This window comes from Bombina bombina, chromosome 2 (assembly GCF_027579735.1).
Source record: "Bombina bombina isolate aBomBom1 chromosome 2, aBomBom1.pri, whole genome shotgun sequence".
Classification (NCBI taxonomy): domain Eukaryota; kingdom Metazoa; phylum Chordata; class Amphibia; order Anura; family Bombinatoridae; genus Bombina; species Bombina bombina.
The window spans coordinates 762,790,052-762,808,909 of record NC_069500.1 but is presented as its reverse complement, the minus strand read 5'-3'; the positions used below and the strand labels follow the sequence as shown (position 1 = coordinate 762,808,909).

Genomic DNA, 18,858 nt, shown 5'->3' with positions numbered 1-18,858 from the left:
CACATAGAATGGGTAGCATACACTGGGGCCCCAGAGTGTCGCAACCTTCATAGCCGGGTATAGAGGTGTGAGAATGTGCGCCAAGTGTCACAAACCCCGCTACCACAGGCTGAGTCATCTGTTGAATTTCACATTCGAGTGCAGTTCTACAAGCGTCAAAGAGGTTGCTTATCTCCCCGACAATGTAGGCTGCTGATGCCATAGTGCGGTTATGCAAAAGTTATCACTATCAGTAGCAGTATAGCGGCAATTAGCTAGACTTGTTCACACATTGAACTCCTCGTGGGAGAAAAGATGGCCGCTCCTGAAGCCCACGTTCAGCAAGACAAGTCCCAGAGCGGTGGGGTTCCCTCTCCAGAACACTCTCTTCTTCTCGAATTTAGGTAGAAAGGTCCCTGAAACCTATAAGTGCACAAACCTAGTAGAGTTAAGGATCCTGAGCGGTCACTAAGCTAGTTTATTTATGTATAGTTTAGCCGGAGCTGCCGTGATGTGCGACCGCTCTGCTCCAGAGTTGGCTCCACCCCCCTTTCCCTCTGTGCTATTGCTGTGTGTTTCTTCGATGGAATAAAGCTCTGCTTTTTATACGGATCCGTGTGTGCTGCCTTTTTGCATTTGCTCAAGTTTTTGGGACACGCTCAGTCCCCTTTCCTTTGGTTGGCACCTCAATACTTCGACTTCAATTTACACCAGCAGTGCCATTTGTTCTCTGCTTGTGTACAGATTTCCCTGGATTTTCCTGCTGATCTACGGATGTGTTCCTGAGCCGTGCTGCTTCCTCCCTTTAATAGCTGTGTGTTGTTATTTTGAGGGGACAGCACATTTACACTGTTATATAGGCTGTACACTCACTACTTTACATTGTAACAAAATGTCATTTCTTCCGTGTCACTTTTGTGTTACGGTCAGTCCAGCACCGACATACCAGGCAATTCCTCTCTGAACAAGGAACACAGCAACCCCAGACGATCGTTTTGGCCTTCATTGGGCCTCGTCAGTGAGGTGTAGCCATATTCCTCTAAGCACACTGAGCAAGGAGTCCACTCTGGGTAAGTTATGCAAATTAGATATGCAAATTCTCATTTTTTTGCTTCAAAATAATACTATTTTAACACTGCTATCCTTTTAACAGGATTATTACAGCAAAACCAGAAATCACTCACTAGACAGCCTGTTTCATTCTTTTTGGAACTCATCAGTAGGAGATAGATTTCTGGTTGCTGCATTGGTAAAGCTATTTTCAAGGTTAACCCAAAATTCCTTAAAATTATGGGGGGAGATAAAAAACTGAAATTTGCATATCTAATTTGCATAACTTACCCAGAATTCTCTTGTGCATTGGTAACATTGTATATGAGTTATTTCTGGGGAAAAGCAAGCGAGAATACTTGCCTAGATGTGCTAATTTCCTATGCAAATATTTACATTGGTTTAATTTTGAGACATGGAGGATTTTAATTTCAGTTTTTATCTCCCCCATAATTTTAATGAATTTTGGTTTAACCTTGAAATTGGCTTTACCAATGCAGCAACCAGAAATCTATCTTCTACTGATGAGTTCCAAAAAGAATGAAACAGTCTGTCTAGTGAGTGATTTCTGGTTTTGCTGTAATAATCCTGTTAAAAGGATAGCTGTGTTAAACAGTATTATTTTGAAGCAAAAAAAACTGAGAATTTGCATATCTAATTTGCATAACTTACCCAGAATTCTCTTGTGCATTGGTAACATTGTATATGAGTTATTTCTGGGGAAAAGCAAGCGAGGATACTTGCCTAGATGTGCTAATTTCCTATGCAAATATATATATATATATAATATGTGTGTGTGTGTATGTATATATACATACATACATACATACATACATACACACACTCGCCAGGACTTTTCAGAAATGTATTCCAAATATGTATATATTCTAAATATATGCCTAATTTCTGCAATTTTTAGTGACTTTTTTACTTGGTTTTACTGAATTTTCTTTTGGTTAATATTTTAACCTTTTCATTTATTTAGGCTTTTGGGAATGCCAAAACTGCACACAACAATAACTCAAGTCGCTTTGGAAAATTTATTCAAGTAAATTATCTGGAGAGTGGCATTGTCAGGGGGTAAGTTAACATACAGAGGCTTTCTTCTAATGTATGTTTTGTGCAAGGCTATATGCACCTGTTCAAAATTGTTCAAACATGTATGGCTTACAGGAAGTATTTTGTTTTTCCCTCCTTTGTATTCCCTGTTGCTTTTTCCTGATTTATTTGTGTTACTTAAAGGAACACTGTACTATAAACATGTTTCCCCTTAAAGGGACACTAAACCCACATTTTTTTCTTTACTGATTAAGATAGAGCAGGTAATTTTAAGCAACTTTCTAATTTACTCCTATTAATTATTCTTTATTCTCTTACTATCTTTATTTAAAAAGCAGGAATGTAAAGTTTAAGAGCCGGACCAATTTTGGTTCAGAACCTGGGTTATGCTTTTTTATTGGTTTGCTAAATGTAGCCACCATTCAGCAAGCGCTATCCAGGTGCTGAAGCTAACATGGGCTGGCACTTGAGCTTTAAATTCCTGCTTTTTAAATAAAGATAGCAAGAGAACAAAGAAAAATTTATAATAGGAGTAAATTGGAAAGTTGCTTAAAATTGCTTGCTCTATCTGAATCATTAAAGACAACAATTGGGTTTAGTGTCCCTTTAATGCTTTCCAAATTACTTGTTACACCTTCTGCAGATTAAATATTTGGGATAGTGTTCATTTGTGTTTATTTTAAATAACTTTTTTTGCTCATTAAAACCACTACCTTTTTTTGTAGGCTTGCTAATGTTTGTTAGGTATTAAAATACTTTTAACACAGCCAGCTATTTCACATACAAAATATTTTTTCCTCATACCGCACCTAGAGACTAAATGCTATTGTCTTCTTTTCTCCAACATAGGTGTGTCCGGTCCACGGCGTCATCCTTACTTGTGGGATATTCTCTTCCCCAACAGGAAATGGCAAAGAGCCCAGCAAAGCTGGTCACATGATCCCTCCTAGGCTCCGCCTACCCCAGTCATTCTCTTTGCCGTTGTACAGGCAACATCTCCACGGAGATGGCTTAGAGTTTTTTAGTGTTTAACTGTAGTTTTTATTATTCAATCAAGAGTTTGTTATTTTAAAATAGTGCTGGTATGTACTATTTACTCTGAAACAGAAAAGAGATGATCATGAAAATGATTTTAGCAACCGTTACTAAAATCCACGGCTGTTCCACACAGGACTGTTGAGAGGAATTAACTTCAGTTGGGGGAACAGTGAGCAGTCTTTTGCTGCTTGAGGTATGACACATTCTAACAAGACGATGTAATGCTGGAAGCTGTCATTTTCCCTATGGGATCCGGTAAGCCATGTTTATTCAGAAAGTAAATAAGGGCTTCACAAGGGCTTATTAAGACTGTAGACTTTTTCTGGGCTAAATCGATTCATATATTACACATATTTAGCCTTGAGGAATCATTTAATCTGGGTATTTTGGTAAAATAATATCGGCAGCCTCCTGAAAGAATCACAGCTCATTCCACTAGGGCCGTGGCTTCCACATGGGCCTTCAAGAACGAGGCTTCTGTTGATCAGATATGTAAGGCAGCGACTTGGTCTTCACTGCACACTTTTACTAAATTTTACAAATTTGATACTTTTGCTTCTTCTGAGGCTATTTTTGGGAGAAAGGTTTTGCAAGCCGTGGTGCCTTCCATCTAGGTGACCTGATTTGCTCCCTCCCATCATCCGTGTCCTAAAGCTTTGGTATTGGTTCCCACAAGTAAGGATGACGCCGTGGACCGGACACACCTATGTTGGAGAAAACAGAATTTATGTTTACCTGATAAATTACTTTCTCCAACGGTGTGTCCGGTCCACGGCCCGCCCTGGTTTTTTAATCAGGTCTGATAATTTATTTTCTTTAACTACAGTCACCACGGTATCATATGGTTTCTCCTATGCAAATATTCCTCCTTAACGTCGGTCGAATGACTGGGGTAGGCGGAGCCTAGGAGGGATCATGTGACCAGCTTTGCTGGGCTCTTTGCCATTTCCTGTTGGGGAAGAGAATATCCCACAAGTAAGGATGACGCCGTGGACCGGACACACCGTTGGAGAAAGTAATTTATCAGGTAAACATAAATTCTGTTTTTACATAACTTTTGTACAGGGAAAACATTTGTTACTCATAGCTTCAGTACAGGGTGGAATACAACAGGCAAAAGTTGCTATTTCAAATAGCAAGTTAAGGTAAATTAGTTTTTTGCTTACAATTAAAATGGTAAAATGGACTATTGGGATCACATTAAAGGGGAGTAAAGTTTACAGTACAATGTACTTTTAAATCATAAGATGATTTTTATGACTTTCATTGCCATAGAAAATCAAATGATAACAGAAGGCACATAAACATATTGTTTCCATTAGTGCAATGGCACAATCTTGTAAAAATGTACAACTGAAATTGTTTTTTGTATTTAAGCTTTATATCTTATGAATGTGTACGTATATAGTAAGAACACACAGCATCTCAATTAGTAATACTGTCTGATTTCTTAGGATTCAGCTAGCTAATCTTTCATATCACAGTCTCTTGTGTCTTCATGATTCAGGATATTTCCCCACACCTCATTGTTCTGCTAACCTTAGCTCTGTTTGTAACTTTTTGTAGTAAGATAGGATTGGTTGATTTACTGTCTGCCTGTTCTGGCCTAGACTGTTTTTTCTTACTCTTCATAGGTTCCCCTCTCTAGCTACCTACTGTGATGACCTATACCTCGCAGGAGCATAAAAGGTGTGTGTTTGGAGTGTTCCTGCAAGTTGTTTTGCTGGATCTTCGCCTTCACCTTTGTCACACTGTGCCCTGTGTTTATAGTGTTTTGTGTAGTCTTGCAGCAGATATTTGTTACTTAGTTTGTATGTTCTTTAATATTTTGGCGTACATCATTGGTATTCTGTAGCGTCCTAATCAGGCATGTGTATGTATTTTTTCTTCATAAATGGAAAGAGTCTACAGCTGCATTCATTACTTTTGGGAAAAAAGAACCTAGCTACCAGGAGGAGGCAAAGACACCCCAGCCAAAGGCTTAAATACTCCTCCCACTTCCCTCACCCCCCAGTCATTCTTTGCCTTTCGTCCCAGGAGGTGGGCAGAGAAGTGTCAGAAGTTTGTTTTCCTCTCTTATGGAGGGTAGTACTCTTCGACATGGGACGGGAGTTTTAAGTAATCCTCTCAGTCTCTCAGTGAGGGCTTGGATAAAAGTTTGGAGATGCAGGAAGAGTCTTTCTGCGAAACCATCCTGACTCATTTTAACAACTCCACAAGCATTCGGCGTTGTCTAACTTCGCTTCGCTGCCTGCTTTCTTCTCTCAAGTCCATGGCGGAGGCGAGGCTACTATCCATCACACTTGAAGGGCCGTGTTCCTGTTCCATGGCGTAGATTTCGGTAAGATCGTTTCATTTTACTTCTTCATGATTGTACTGTAAAACATTTGTTCCTGCGAACTCGCAATGAAAAATACAGGGTCTCAGTGGGACTTCTTTAGTATCTTGGAATCAAGGGTTAATATCTCCTGAGGGGGATTATTGAACAGTGGGGTTTTGAATCATGTTTCTGTGATTCACTCTGCTTATGTGTAGTGTTAACTGGGCTTGTGGCTCTTAGAACATAACAGCCTTTCGAAGTGATGCAACCTTACGGTCGGGCGCGCTTATTTGGACTCTACGGTTCACCTTGTGACCGGGCGTGTTTACGTTCTTGTCTCCCATTTCCGCATTCCTGACTGTGTGGCGAGATGGAGAAATCTAGTCTGCTGTTGTCTGGTTCATAGGAGGTGGTGAGTGCCCCAGTCATTGTGGGTGTCAGGTGCTGTTTAAATTGTTTTTTATTTAGTCCATTTTTTTTGGTATCCTTTATCCAGTTATGGAGAATACTGATGTTGAGATTGGTCAACTTTCTGATTCAGATTCTTCGTCCTGTAACGAATGCGAAATCGCCCCATTGACTCAGGTCAGTCAGCTATGTTCTTTAGGCCGTTCTAGAGCGCCTTGTTCCTCTGGCTCAGGGATTTAAGGGACTGCTGAGCCATCCACCCGGGGGGCCTGTCCTCCGGGAGGCAAGTTCCCTACCGCTCCCTACTACTACACATGCGGGTAACCCAGGATTGTTCCCCCCAGAGGTTGTGGCACATTTTTGCTTTTACATGCTTTTGGCGCTTGCGCGTCTACAAAGTCCAGATGTTTATTTGCGATTGTGTTTGTGCTCGATTGCCCCGGGTCTCTCGGCCACGGGAGGGCATGTGCAGTTCCCTGCGGTTGTAACTGCTCCTGTGTGTTGTGCCTTTCGTTACAAACTGGTTTGCCTTCGTGTTCTACTCAGACACGTTTTTGAGCTGTTTGGGGACCCTACCCTTCTCGGTTATTGGAATCATCAGTCTCCTCCTTCGAATAGCTCACCTCGTTAGACATGGGGGGATGAGGTATTCTCCTATAAGCCTTATCGAGATCCTTCCCAGTTTTGTTAGAAGAACAGGGTTTCCGTTAGGCTGGTCCTGCGGATGTATCTGTTCTTCTTGGGCGTTAAACCTAGGGTTGCCTGTCTTTTGTTTTATCCGGTTAGGATGAATTTTATTTTTCATACTATGTTTCCTGCAGGAAGTTTCTCTGGGATTGATACTCGCTGTTTGCTTCTACGGAAGTTGTTCAGGACACGTTAGTCCCATGTTTGTCTGTTTTTTTTCTTCCTCCCGCTCTGAGGGCGGATTTAGCCAGCTTGGCATTTATGACCATGGATGCAGGCTGGTCCTGCTTGCATTCAGATTTTCTGTCTCGCTGCTTATTCAGACACGTGGCGCCTATTATACCTTGCTGGTCAGTTGGGGTGCCGAGTGCTTTCAACATTATTTATGTTTCTCTTGTAAGGTGTATCCAGTCCACGGATTCATCCATTACTTGTGGGATATTCTCCTTCCCAACAGGAAGCTGCAAGAGGATCACCCACAGCAGAGCTGTCTATATAGCTCCTTCCCTAACTGCCACCCCCAGTCATTCTCTTGCAGCTCTCGACAAGAAAGGAAGTATCAAGAGAGATGTGAATTAGTGTAGTTTATCTTCAATCAAAAGTTTGTTATTTTTAAACGGTACCGGCGTTGTACTGTTTTTACCTCAGGCAGAAATTAGAAGAAGAGTTTTGCCTGAGGTTTTTGATGATCTTAGCAGGTTGTAACTAAGGTCCACTGCTGTTCTCACACATAACTGAAGAATATGGGGAAACTTCAGCTGGGGGAACGGCCTGCAGAATTAACTGCTCTGAGGTATGTGCAGTATATTTTTTTCTAGAGAGATGATAATGTCTAGAAAATGCTGACAGTACCTGATATATTTAAGGTAAGCCTGATTGCAGTGATTTATCAAACGACTGGCATCATGCTTGCAGTAAAGGGTAATATTCATGTTACTTGCTCTTATGGCTTAGTATGTAAAACGTTTGCATAATATATAAAGAACGTTTTTTACTGAGGGTGATAAATCTTTATTGGGGCCTAGTTTTCCACATGGCTGACTAGATTTCTCCTAGGAGTAGTTATTTATGGCCCTTTCACTTTGAGTGCATGGTGGGAGGGGCCTATTTTCATGCTCTAATTGCGCAGTAGTTTTTACATTCTGAGACATCCAGCTTTCCTGAAGGAGTCCCCTGACATATTGGACCTCTGTAAGGGGTTTTTGTGCCTACAAAAGTCGTTTTATGGGACGGTAGGAGCCACAGTAGGGCTGTGGCAGTTTTCTTGTGACTGTTATAACGGTTTTACAGTTTTTTTGCTTCGTTTTTTAGCCTGAGGGGTTAATCATCCATTTGCAAGTGGGTGCAATGCTATTTTAGTCTATTATACACACTGTAAAAATTTCGTAGAGTTAACTGCTTTTTTTCACTGTTTTGCAGTTTTTGTGTTTGTTTTTTTCCCTTAAAGGCACAGTACCGTTTTTTATATTCTGTTTTATATTTCAGAGGAAATTGACAAGGGGGAAGTTATGCTGACTAACTCTCCCCACGTGTCAGAGCCTATAACTCCCGCTCAAGGGACACCAAATACAGCTAGTGCGCCCATTGCGTATACTTTACAAGACATGGCGGCAGTTATGAATCATACCCTTACAGAGGTATTGTCCAAACTGCCAGGGTTACAAGGAAAGCGAGACAGCTCTGGGGCTAAAACAAATACAGAGCTCTCTGACGCTTTAGTAGCTATGTCTGATATACCCTCACAATGTACAGAAGCCGAAGCAAGAGAGCTTCTATCTGTGGGTGATTTTTCTGACTCATGGAAGACACTTCAACCTGATTCTGATATGTCTACATTTAAATTTCAGCTTGAACACCTCCGCATGTTGCTCAGGGAGGTTTTAGCAACTCTGGATGACTGTGACGCCATTGTAGTCCCAGAGAAATTGTGTAAGTTGGATAAATACTATGCAGTGCCTATTTACACTGATGTTTTTCCAATACCTAAGAGGTTTTCAGAAATTATTACTAAGGAATGGGATAGACCAGGTGTACCGTTCTCTCCCCCTCCTGTTTTTAAAAAGATGTTCCCTATAGATGCCGCTACACGGGACTTGTGGCAAACGGTCCCTAAGGTGGAGGGAGCAGTCTCTACCCTAGCGAAGCGTACAACTATCCCTGTCGAGGACAGTTGTGCTTTTCTAGATCCAATGGATAAAAAATTAGAGGGTTACCTTAAGAAAATGTTTATTCAACAAGGCTTTATTCTCCAGCCCCTTGCATGCATTGCCCCTGTCACTGCTGCTGCGGCTTCTGGTTTGAGTCTCTAGAAGAGGCTCTACAGGTAGAAACCCCATTGAATGATATCCTTGACAAGCTTAAAGCTCTTAAGCTAGCCAATTCATTTGTTTCTGAGGCCGTTGTTCATTTAACCAAGCTAACGGCTAAAAACTCAGGTTTTGCTATTCAGGCGCGTAGGGCGCTATGGCTTAAATCCTGGTCAGCTGACGTTACTTCAAAGTCTAAGCTTCTCAATATTCCCTTCAAGGGGCAGACCCTATTCGGGCCTGGACTGAAGGAGATCATTTCTGATATTACTGGAGGAAAAGGTTACGCCCTTCCTCAGGATAGGTCCAACAAATTAAGGACCAAACAGACTAATTTTCGTTCCTTTCAAAATTTCAAGAGTGGCGCAGCTTCAACTTCCTCTAATACTAAACAAGAGGGAAATTTTGCCCAGTCCATGCCAGTCTGGAGACCTAACCAGGCTTGGAACAAAGGAAAGCAGGCCAAAAAACCTGCTGCTGCCTCTAAGACAGCATGAAAGATCAGCCCCCGATCCGGAAACGGATCTAGTAGGGGGCAGACTTTCTCTCTTCGCCCAGGCTTGGGCAAGAGATGTCCAGGATCCCTGGGCATTGGAAATTGTGTCCCAGGGATATCTTCTGGACTTCAAAGCTTCTTCCCCAAAAGGGAGATTTCATCTCTCACAATTATCTGCAATCCAGATAAAGAGAGAGGCATTCTTACATTGTGTTCAAGACCTCCTAGTTATGGGAGTGATCCACCCAGTTCCAAAGGAGAAACAGGGGCAAGGCTTCTATTCAAATCTGTTTGTAGTTCCCAAGAAAGAGGGAACTTTCAGACCAATCTTAGATCTCAAGATCCTAAACAAATTTCTCAGGGTCCCATCCTTCAAGATTGAGACTAGTCGAACCATCCTACCTATGATCCAGGAGGGTCAATATATGACTACCGTGGACTTAAAGGATGCTTATACACAGAGATCATCATCGGTTTCTCAGGTTCGCCTTCCTAGACAGGCATTACCAGTTTGTGGCTCTTCCCTTTGGGTTAGCTACGGCACCAAGAATCTTTACGAAGGTTCTAGGGTCACTCCTAGCGGTCCTAAGACCGCGGGGTATAGCAGTAGCCCCTTACCTAGACGACATTCTGATACAGGCGTCAAATTTTCAAATCGCCAGGACACGGATACGGACATTGTGCTGGCATTCCTGAGGTCTCATGGGTGGAAAGTGAACGAAGTAAAGAGTTCTCTATCCCCTCTCACAAGAGTTTCCTTCCTAGGAACTCAGGTAAATCTTCATTTCTACAGAATCTATCAGACAGAGGCCAGGTTGTCAAAACTTCTAATTTCCTGCCGTGTTCTTTATTCTACTTCTCGCCCTTCAGTGGCTCAGTGTATGGAAGTAATCGGCTTAATGGTAGCGGCAATGGACATAGTGCCGTTTGCCCGCCTACATCTCAGACCGCTGCAACTCTGCATGCTCAGTCAGTGGAATGGGGATTACACAGATTTGTCCCCTCTACTAAATCTGGATCAAGAGACCAGAGATTCTCTTCTCTGGTGGCTATCTCGGGTCCATCTGTCCAAGGGTATGACCTTCCACAGGCCAGATTGGACAATAGTAACGACAGATGCCAGCCTTCTGGGCTGGGGTGCAGTCTGGAACTCCCTGAGGCCTCAGGGCTCGTGGACTCAGGAGGAGGCACTCCTTCCCATAAACATTCTATAACTAAGAGCGATATTCAATGCTCTTCAGGCTTGGCCTCGGGTTCATCAGATTTCAGTCGGACAATATCACGACTGTAGCCTACATCAACCATCAAGGGGGAACAAGGAGTTCCCTAGCAATGTTGGAGGTTTCAAAAATAATTCTATGGGCAGAGGTTCACTCTTGCCATCTATCAGCTATCCATATCCCAGGAGTAGATAACTGGGAGGCGGATTTTCTAAGTCGACAGACTTTTCATCCGGGGGAGTGGGAACTCCATCCGGAGGTGTTTGCACAGTTGATTCAACTTTGGGGCAAACCAGAACTGGATCTCATGGCGTCTCATCAAAACGCCAAACTTCCTTGTTACGGATCCAGGTCCAGGGATCCCAAGGCAGCGCTGATAGATGCTCTAGCAGCGCCTTGGTCCTTCAACCTGGCTTATGTGTTTCCAACGTTTCCTCTGCTCCCTTGTCTGATTGCCAAGATCAAGCAGGAGAGAACTTCGGTGATTTTGATAGCACCTGATGGACATGTCATCCCTTCCACCATGGACTCTGCCGCTGAGGCAGGACCTTCTACTTCAGGGTCCTTTCAACCATCCAAATCTAATTTCTCTGCGTCTGACTGCTTGGAGATTGAACACTTGATTTTATCAAAACGTGGTTTCTCCGAGTCGGTCATTGATACCTTAATTCAGGCTCGAAAGCCTGTCACCAGGAAAATCTATCATAAGATATGGTGTAAATATCTTCATTAGTGTGAATCCAAGGGTTACTCATGGAGTAAAGTCAGGATTCCCAGGATATTATCTTTTCTCCAAGAAGGATTGGAGAAGGGATTGTCAGCTAGTTCCTTAAAGGGACAGATTTCTGCTCTGTCTATTCTTTTGCACAAGCGTCTGGCGGATGTTCCAGACGTTCAGGCATTTTGTCAGGCTTTAGTTAGAATCAAGCCTGTGTTTAAACCTGTTGCTCTGCCATGGAGTTTAAATTTAGTTCTTAAAGTTCTTCAAGGGGTTCCGTTTGAACCTCTGCATTCCATAGATATCAAGCTTTTATCTTGGAAAGTTCTGTTTTTGGTAGCTATCTCTTCGGCTCGAAGAGTTTCAGAGTTATCTGCCTTACAGTGTGATTCCCCTTATCTGTTCTTCCATGCAGATAAGGTAGTTTTGCGTACCAAACCTGGGTTTCTTCCTAAGGTGGTATCTAATAAGAATATCAATCAGGAGATTGTTGTTCCGTCACTGTGTCCTAATCCTTCTTCAAAGAAGGAACGTCTATTACATAATCTTGACGTGGTTCGTGCTTTAAAGTTTTATTTACAAGCTACTAAGGATTTTTGTCAAACATCGGCATTGTTTGTTGTCTACTCTGGACAGAGAAGATGCCAAAAGGCTTCAGCAACTTCTCTTTCTTTTTGGTTAAGAAGTATAATCCGCTTAGCTTATGAGACTGCTGGCCAGCAGCCTCCTGAAAGAATTACAGCTCATTCCACTAGAGCGGTGGCTTCCACATGGGCTTTTAAAAATGAGGCTTCTGTTGAACAGATTTGTAAGGCGGCGACTTGGTCTTCGCTTCATACTTTTTCTAAATTCTACAAATTCGATACTTTTGCTTCTTCGGAGGCTATTTTTGGGAGAAAGGTCTTACAGGCAGTGGTGCCTTCCGTTTAAGCGCCTGCCTTGTCCCTCCCTTCATCCGTGTCCTATAGCTTTGGTATTGGTATCCCACAAGTAGTGGACTGGATACACCTTACAAGAGAAAACAAAATTTATGCTTACCTGATAAATTTCTCTTGTGGTGTATCCAGTCCACGGCCCGCCCTGTCATTTTAAGGCAGGTGTTTTTTATTTTTAAACTGCAGTCACCACTGCACCCTATAGTTTCTCCTTTCTCTTGCTTGTCTTCGGTCGAATGACTGGAGGTGGCAGTTAGGGGAGGAGCTATATAGACGGCTCTGCTGTGGGTGATCCTCTTGCAGCTTCCTGTTGGGAAGGAGAATATCCCCCCAAGTAATGGATGAATCCGTGGACTGGATACACCACAAGAGAAATAAATTTATCAGGTAAGCATAAATTTAGTTTTCTTGTTATTTGTTTTACAAGTTTCAGCTAAGCATTCTCAAGAGGACTTGCGGGTCCATGCGGCTCTCAGGATTGTTTCAGTCCTAATAAGCCATCTCTCTTGTGACTGGGTCAGTGAATTTTGCTGCATCACTCTGTTGCTTCTGATACCCTCAGAACCTAGAGTATTCCTTCCCACATGGTGGGGAAAATAGAGGGTGTAGCGCCTCTTTTCCGCCGGTCAGGGCGGTGTGTCTTTAGGAAATTGTCCTTTTTGGACTTGTTCCTTTAGTGGTTGTCTTCTTCATTGTTACCTTCTTGGACTTTGTCTCTTTCTCCTTGTGGATGGGTCACCTTCGGGGGACTTGGATCCCTTCGGGAGTTAGATGTTCCTTTTTCGGGACATTAGACATTGAGGTCTTTTTGGGCTCCAGTTAGGGGTCCTTCCCCGGTGTTGGGAATGCTCTGCATCTCCTTCTTCTTGAGATGGAAGAAATCCTACTGGTTTTCCACTTGTAGAGTTCGGTATTGCCATCCAGGTGGCAATCAAGCCCATGTTTTACTGTCCTCTGATTTCGAATCTGAGGTGATATGGAGGATTGATGTTGCTCTGTTCGGGTGACTTGTCCTCTCTGTTTTCCTTGTGTATGGAGCTTGTGGCTAGCTGGACAGCTAGCTCAGCATACTACTGCTCTGTGACTACTCTGTACTGTAGCAAACTAAGGGTTGCTAATTCGACCCCCAGCGAGGTCTACTCAGCCTTCCTCCTTTCAAGGTTGATAAAATGAGCAGCGCCTTTTGTCCCTTAAAGGGACAGTCTAGGCTAAAATAAACTTTCATGATTCAGATAGAGCATGTAATTTTAAACAATTTTTCAATTTACTTTTATCACCAATTTTGCTTTGTTCTCTTGGTATTCTTAGTTGAAAGCTTAACCTAGGAGGTTCATATGCTAATGTCTTAGACCTTGAAGGCCACCTCTTTTCAGAATGCATTTTAACAGTTTTTCACCACTAGAGGGTGTTAGTTCATGTATTTCATATAGATAACACTGTGCTCGTGCACGTGAAGTTATCTGGGAGCAGGCACTGATTGGCTAAACTGCAAGTCTGTCAAAAGAACTGAAATAAAGGGACAGTTTGCAGAGGCTTAGATACAAGATAATCACAGAGGTTAAAAGTATATTAATATAACTGTGTTGGTTATGCAAAACTGGGGAATAAGTAATAAAGGGATTATCTATCTTTTAAAACAATAAAAATTCTGGTGTAGACTGTCCCTTTAAGGGGGATAAGTCGTACTTTTCAAGCACAATCATGTTAATGTTGCTTGGACGTCTGTTAGCTCTAGTATCCTTTTATTGGCCTTGGCTCTTTGGAATGTTGGGCTCCTGCAAGGGGTGGTCTCTTCCCTTTTGGGTCGGGACGTGCAAGGGCTTCTTGCTCTTGTTATCCGGGTTATTCTGGATTTTTCCCTGGGAGGTCTGTTTTTTATATCAGACGAGGTATTTATGTTCCTGGAAGATTGTTTGATATAAACATTTGTGGGGCCCTGGCTTCTTGTCCTGATCTTCTGGTTGTCGAGGGTTTTACTCTGCGTTTTTTCTTTGTGGATCCCGCTGTGGGATGTTACCAGACCTTTATGTTCCTAGGACTGGCCTGGGGGTTACAGTTTCCGCGGTACTTGGGCTTAGCCCTTGTTCTGGCTGTTCTGTTTTACAACTTGGCCAGATTTACTGAGAGCTGGGGCTTCTTGGGGCTTGTCTTGTGCCGGACGATACGGTTCCCTTGGGACAGCCAACTAATGTGACCTGATGGTGGGCTTTCTGGCCTAGCAAACGGAAGGTTTGTAGTTGCTCAGCTGTCACTTTTGCGCCTGGTATGTGTGCTAACACAATGGTGTTTTAAGGTGTTCTTTCCGTGTTCGTCAGTGACGTGGCCTTGTGTCTTCTCTGTTCTTTTTACAACTTCCTGTCTTATGGGCAGGTGTTTATCGACACTCTCCTCTTCAGGGGGCTCATTGTCCTCCTTACAGAGATGTAGTTCCTTTTTTTAGGTGCCTCTCCTGTGTTCGGGAGGTTCGGGGATTTGGCTGCTTTTGGAGTTGTTCCTTTCCATCTGGTGAGCTGTTGTCTCCTCATTGAGGCTTAGTCGGGTGGCTTTGCTAGATCTATTTGGGTCTAACGCCTGCTCAATTATCTTTAGGTTGAAGTGGCTGTGTCCATTTCTCTTGTTAAGTGTATCCAGTCCACGGATCATCCATTACTTGTGGGATATTCTCCTTCTCAACAGGAAGTTGCAAGAGGATCACCCACAGCAGAGCTGCTATATAGCTCCTCCCCTCACTGCCATATCCAGTCATTCTCTTGCAACTCTCAACTAAGATGGAGGTCGTGAGAGGACTGTGGTGTTTTATACTTAGTTTATTTCTTCAATCAAAAGTTTATTTTTAAATGGTACCGGAGTTTACTGTTTATCTCAGGCAGTATTTAGAAGAAGAATCTGCCTGCGTTTTCTATGATCTTAGCAGAAGTAACTAAGATCCTTTGCTGTTCTCACATATTCTGAGGAGTGAGGTAACTTCAGAGGGGGAATAGCGGGCAGGTTTTCCTGCAATAAGGTATGTGCAGTTAATATTTTTCTAGGGATGGAATTTGCTAGAAAATGCTGCTGATACCGAAGTAATGTAAGTAAAGCCTTAAATGCAGTGATAGCGACTGGTATCAGACTTATTAATAGAGATACATACTCTTATAAAAGTGTATTTTAAAACGTTTGCTGGCATGTTTAATCGTTTTTTACATATGTTTGGTGATAAAACTTATTGGGGCCTAGTTTTTTCCACATGGCTGGCTTGAATTTTGCCTAGAAACAGTTCCCTGAGGCTTCCCACTGTTGTAATATAAGTGGGAGAGGCCTATTTTAGCGGGTTTTTTTGCGCAGCAAAAATTACAGACACAGACATCCAGCTTCTTCCTGCATAATCCAGGACTTCTCTGGAGGGCTCAAAAGGCTTCAAAAGTCGTATTGAGGGAGGTAAAAAGCCACAGTAGAGCTGTGGCAGTTGTTGTGACTGTTTAAAAAACGTTTTTGTCATTTTTTGTTCCGTTTTTTGGTATTAAGGGGTTAATCATCCATTTGCAAGTGGGTGCAATGCTCTGCTAACTTATTACATACACTGTAAAAATTTCGTTAGTGTAACTGCATTTTTTCACTGTTATTTCAAAATTGGAGAAAATTTGTGTTTTTTAAAGGCGCAGTAACGTTTTTTTATATTGCTTGTAAACTTGTTTTAAAGTGTTTTCCAAGCTTGCTAGTCTGTTTAAACATGTGTGACACAGAGGAACCTACTTGTTCATTATGTTTGAAAGCCATGGTGGAGCCCCATAGGAGAATGTGTACTAAATGTATTGATTTCACCTTAAACAGTAAAGATCAGTCTTTATCTATAAAAGAATTATCACCAGAGGGTTCTGTCGAGGGGGAAATTATGCCGACTAACTCTCCCCACGTGTCAGACCCTTCGCCTTCCCGCCCAGGACACACACGCTAATATGGCGCCAATTACATCAGGGACGCCCATAGCGATTACCTTGCAGGACATGGCTGCAATCATGAATAATACCCTGTCAGAGGTATTATCTAGATTGCCTAAATTAAGAGGCAAGCGCGATAGCTCTGGGGTTAGGAGAGATACAGAGCGTGCAAATGCTGTTAGAGCCATGTCTGATACTGCGGCACAGTATGCAGAACATGAGGACGGAGAGCTTCAGTCTGTGGGTGACATCTCTGACTCGGGGAAACCTGATTCAGAGATTTCTAATTTTAAATTTAAGCTTGAGAACCTCTGTGTATTGCTTGGGGAGGTATTAGCTGTTCTGAATGACTGTAACACAATTGTGTAGGCTGGATAGATACTATGCGGTGTACTGACGTTTTTCCTATACCTAAAAGGCTTACAGAAATTATTAGCAAGGAGTGGGATAGACCCGGTGTGCCCTTTTCCCCACCTCCTATATTTAGAAAAATGTTTCCAATAGACGCCACTACACGGGACTTATGGCAGACGGTCCCTAAGGTGGAGGGAGCAGTTTCTACTTTAGCAAAGCGTACCACTATCCCGGTTGAGGACAGTTGTGCTTTTTCAGATCCAATGGATAAAAAATTGGAGGGTTACCTTAAGAAAATGTTTATTCAACAAGGTTTTATTTTACAGCCCCTTGCATGCATTGCACCTGTCACTGCTGCGGCGGCATTCTGGTTTGAGGCCATCCATACAGCTCCATTGAATGAAATTATTGACAAGCTTAGAACGCTTAAGCTAGCTAACTCATTTGTTTCTGATGCCATTGTTCATTTGACTAAACTAACGGCTAAGAATTCCGGATTCGCCACCCAGGCGCGTAGGGCGCTATGGCTTAAATCCTGGTCAGCTGACGTGACTTCAAAGTCTAAATTACTCAACATTCCTTTCAAGGGGCAGACCTTATTCGGGCCTGGCTTGAAGGAAATTATTGCTGACATTACTGCAGGCAAGGGTCATACCCTTCCTCAGGACAGGGCCAAATCAAAGGCCAAACAGTCTAATTTTCGTGCCTTTCGAAATTTCAAGGCAGGAGCAGCATCAACTTCCTCCGCTTCAAAATAAGAGGGAACTGTTGCTCATTCCAGACAGGCCTGGAAACCTAACCAGTCCTGGAACAAGGGCAAGCAGGCCAGAATGCCTGCTGCTGCCCCCAAGACAGCATGAAGGAACGGCCCCCTATCCGGAAACGGATCTAGTGGGGGGCAGACTTTCTCTCTTCGCCCAGGCGTGGGCAAGAGATGTTCAGGATCCCTGGGCGTTGGAGATCATATCTCAGGGATATCTTCTGGACTTCAAAGCTTCTCCTCCACAAGGGAGATTTCATCTTTCAAGGTTATCAGCAAACCAGATAAAGAAAGAGGCATTTCTAAGCTGTGTGCAAGACCTCCTAGTAATGGGAGTGATCCATCCAGTTCCGCGGACGGAACAAGGACAGGGATTTTATTCAAATCTGTTTGTGGTTCCCAAGAAAGAGGGAACCTTCAGACCAATCTTGGATCTAAAGATCTTAAACAAATTCCTCAGAGTTCCATCATTCAAAATGGAAACTATTCGGACCATCCTACCCATGATCCAAGAGGGTCAGTACATGACCACAGTGGACTTAAAGGATGCCTACCTTCACATACCGATTCACAAAGATCATCATCGATTCCTAAGGTTTGCCTTTCTAGACAGGCATTACCAATTTGTAGCTCTTCCCTTCGGGTTGGCTACTGCCCCGAGAATTTTTACAAAGGTTCTGGGCTCACTTCTGGCGGTTCTAAGACCGCGAGGCATAGCGATGGCTCCGTATCTAGACGACATCTTGATACAGGCGTCAAGCTTTCAAATTGCCAAGTCTCATACAGAGATAGTTCTGGCATTTCTGAGGTCGCATGGGTGGAAAGTGAACGTGGAAAAGAGTTCTCTATCACCACTCACAAGAGTCTCCTTCCTAGGGACTCTTATAGATTCTGTAGAGATGAAAATTTACCTGACGGAGTCCAGGTTATCAAAACTTCTAAATGCTTGCCGTGTCCTTCATTCCATTCCACGCCCGTCAGTGGCTCAGTGCATGGAAGTAATCGGCTTAATGGTAGCGGCAATGGACATAGTGCCATTTGCGCGCCTGCATCTCAGACCGCTGCAATTATGCATGCTAGGTCAGTGGAATGGGGATTACTCAGATTTGTCCCCTCTACTAAATCTGGATCAAGAGACCAGAGATTCTCTTCTCTGGTGGCTATCTCGGGTCCATCTGTCCAAGGGTATGACCTTTCGCAGGCCAGATTGGACGATTGTAACAACAGATGCCAGCCTTCTAGGTTGGGGCGCAGTCTGGAACTCCCTGAAGGCTCAGGGATCGTGGACTCAGGAGGAGAAACTCCTCCCAATAAATATTCTGGAGTTAAGAGCAATATTCAATGCTCTTCTAGCTTGGCCTCAGTTAGCAACACTGAGGTTCATCAGATTTCAGTCGGACATCACGACTGTGACTTACATCAACCATCAAGGGGGAACAAGGAGTTCCCTAGTGATGTTAGAAGTCTCAAAGATAATTCGCTGGGCAGAGTCTCACTCTTGCCACCTGTCAGCGATCCACATCCCAGGCATGGAGAACTGGGAGGCGGATTTTCTAAGTCGTCAGACTTTTCATCCGGGGGAGTGGGAATTCCATCCGGAGGTGTTTG

The 18,858-nt window shown here is 43.1% G+C and overlaps 1 protein-coding gene across 6 annotated transcripts in view; it reads left to right on the top strand.

The window, feature by feature from the left end:
- The window catches only part of MYO9B (myosin IXB), a 597,798-nt gene that overhangs the window by 185,692 nt on the left and 393,248 nt on the right, over window positions 1–18,858 (top strand). For all 6 annotated transcript variants that reach the window (XM_053702888.1, XM_053702886.1, XM_053702887.1 and 3 more), the window contains exon 3: window positions 2,015–2,109. In XM_053702888.1, coding sequence (XP_053558863.1) covers window positions 2,015–2,109 — 95 coding nt within the window. The remainder of the gene's footprint in view (window positions 1–2,014; window positions 2,110–18,858) is intronic.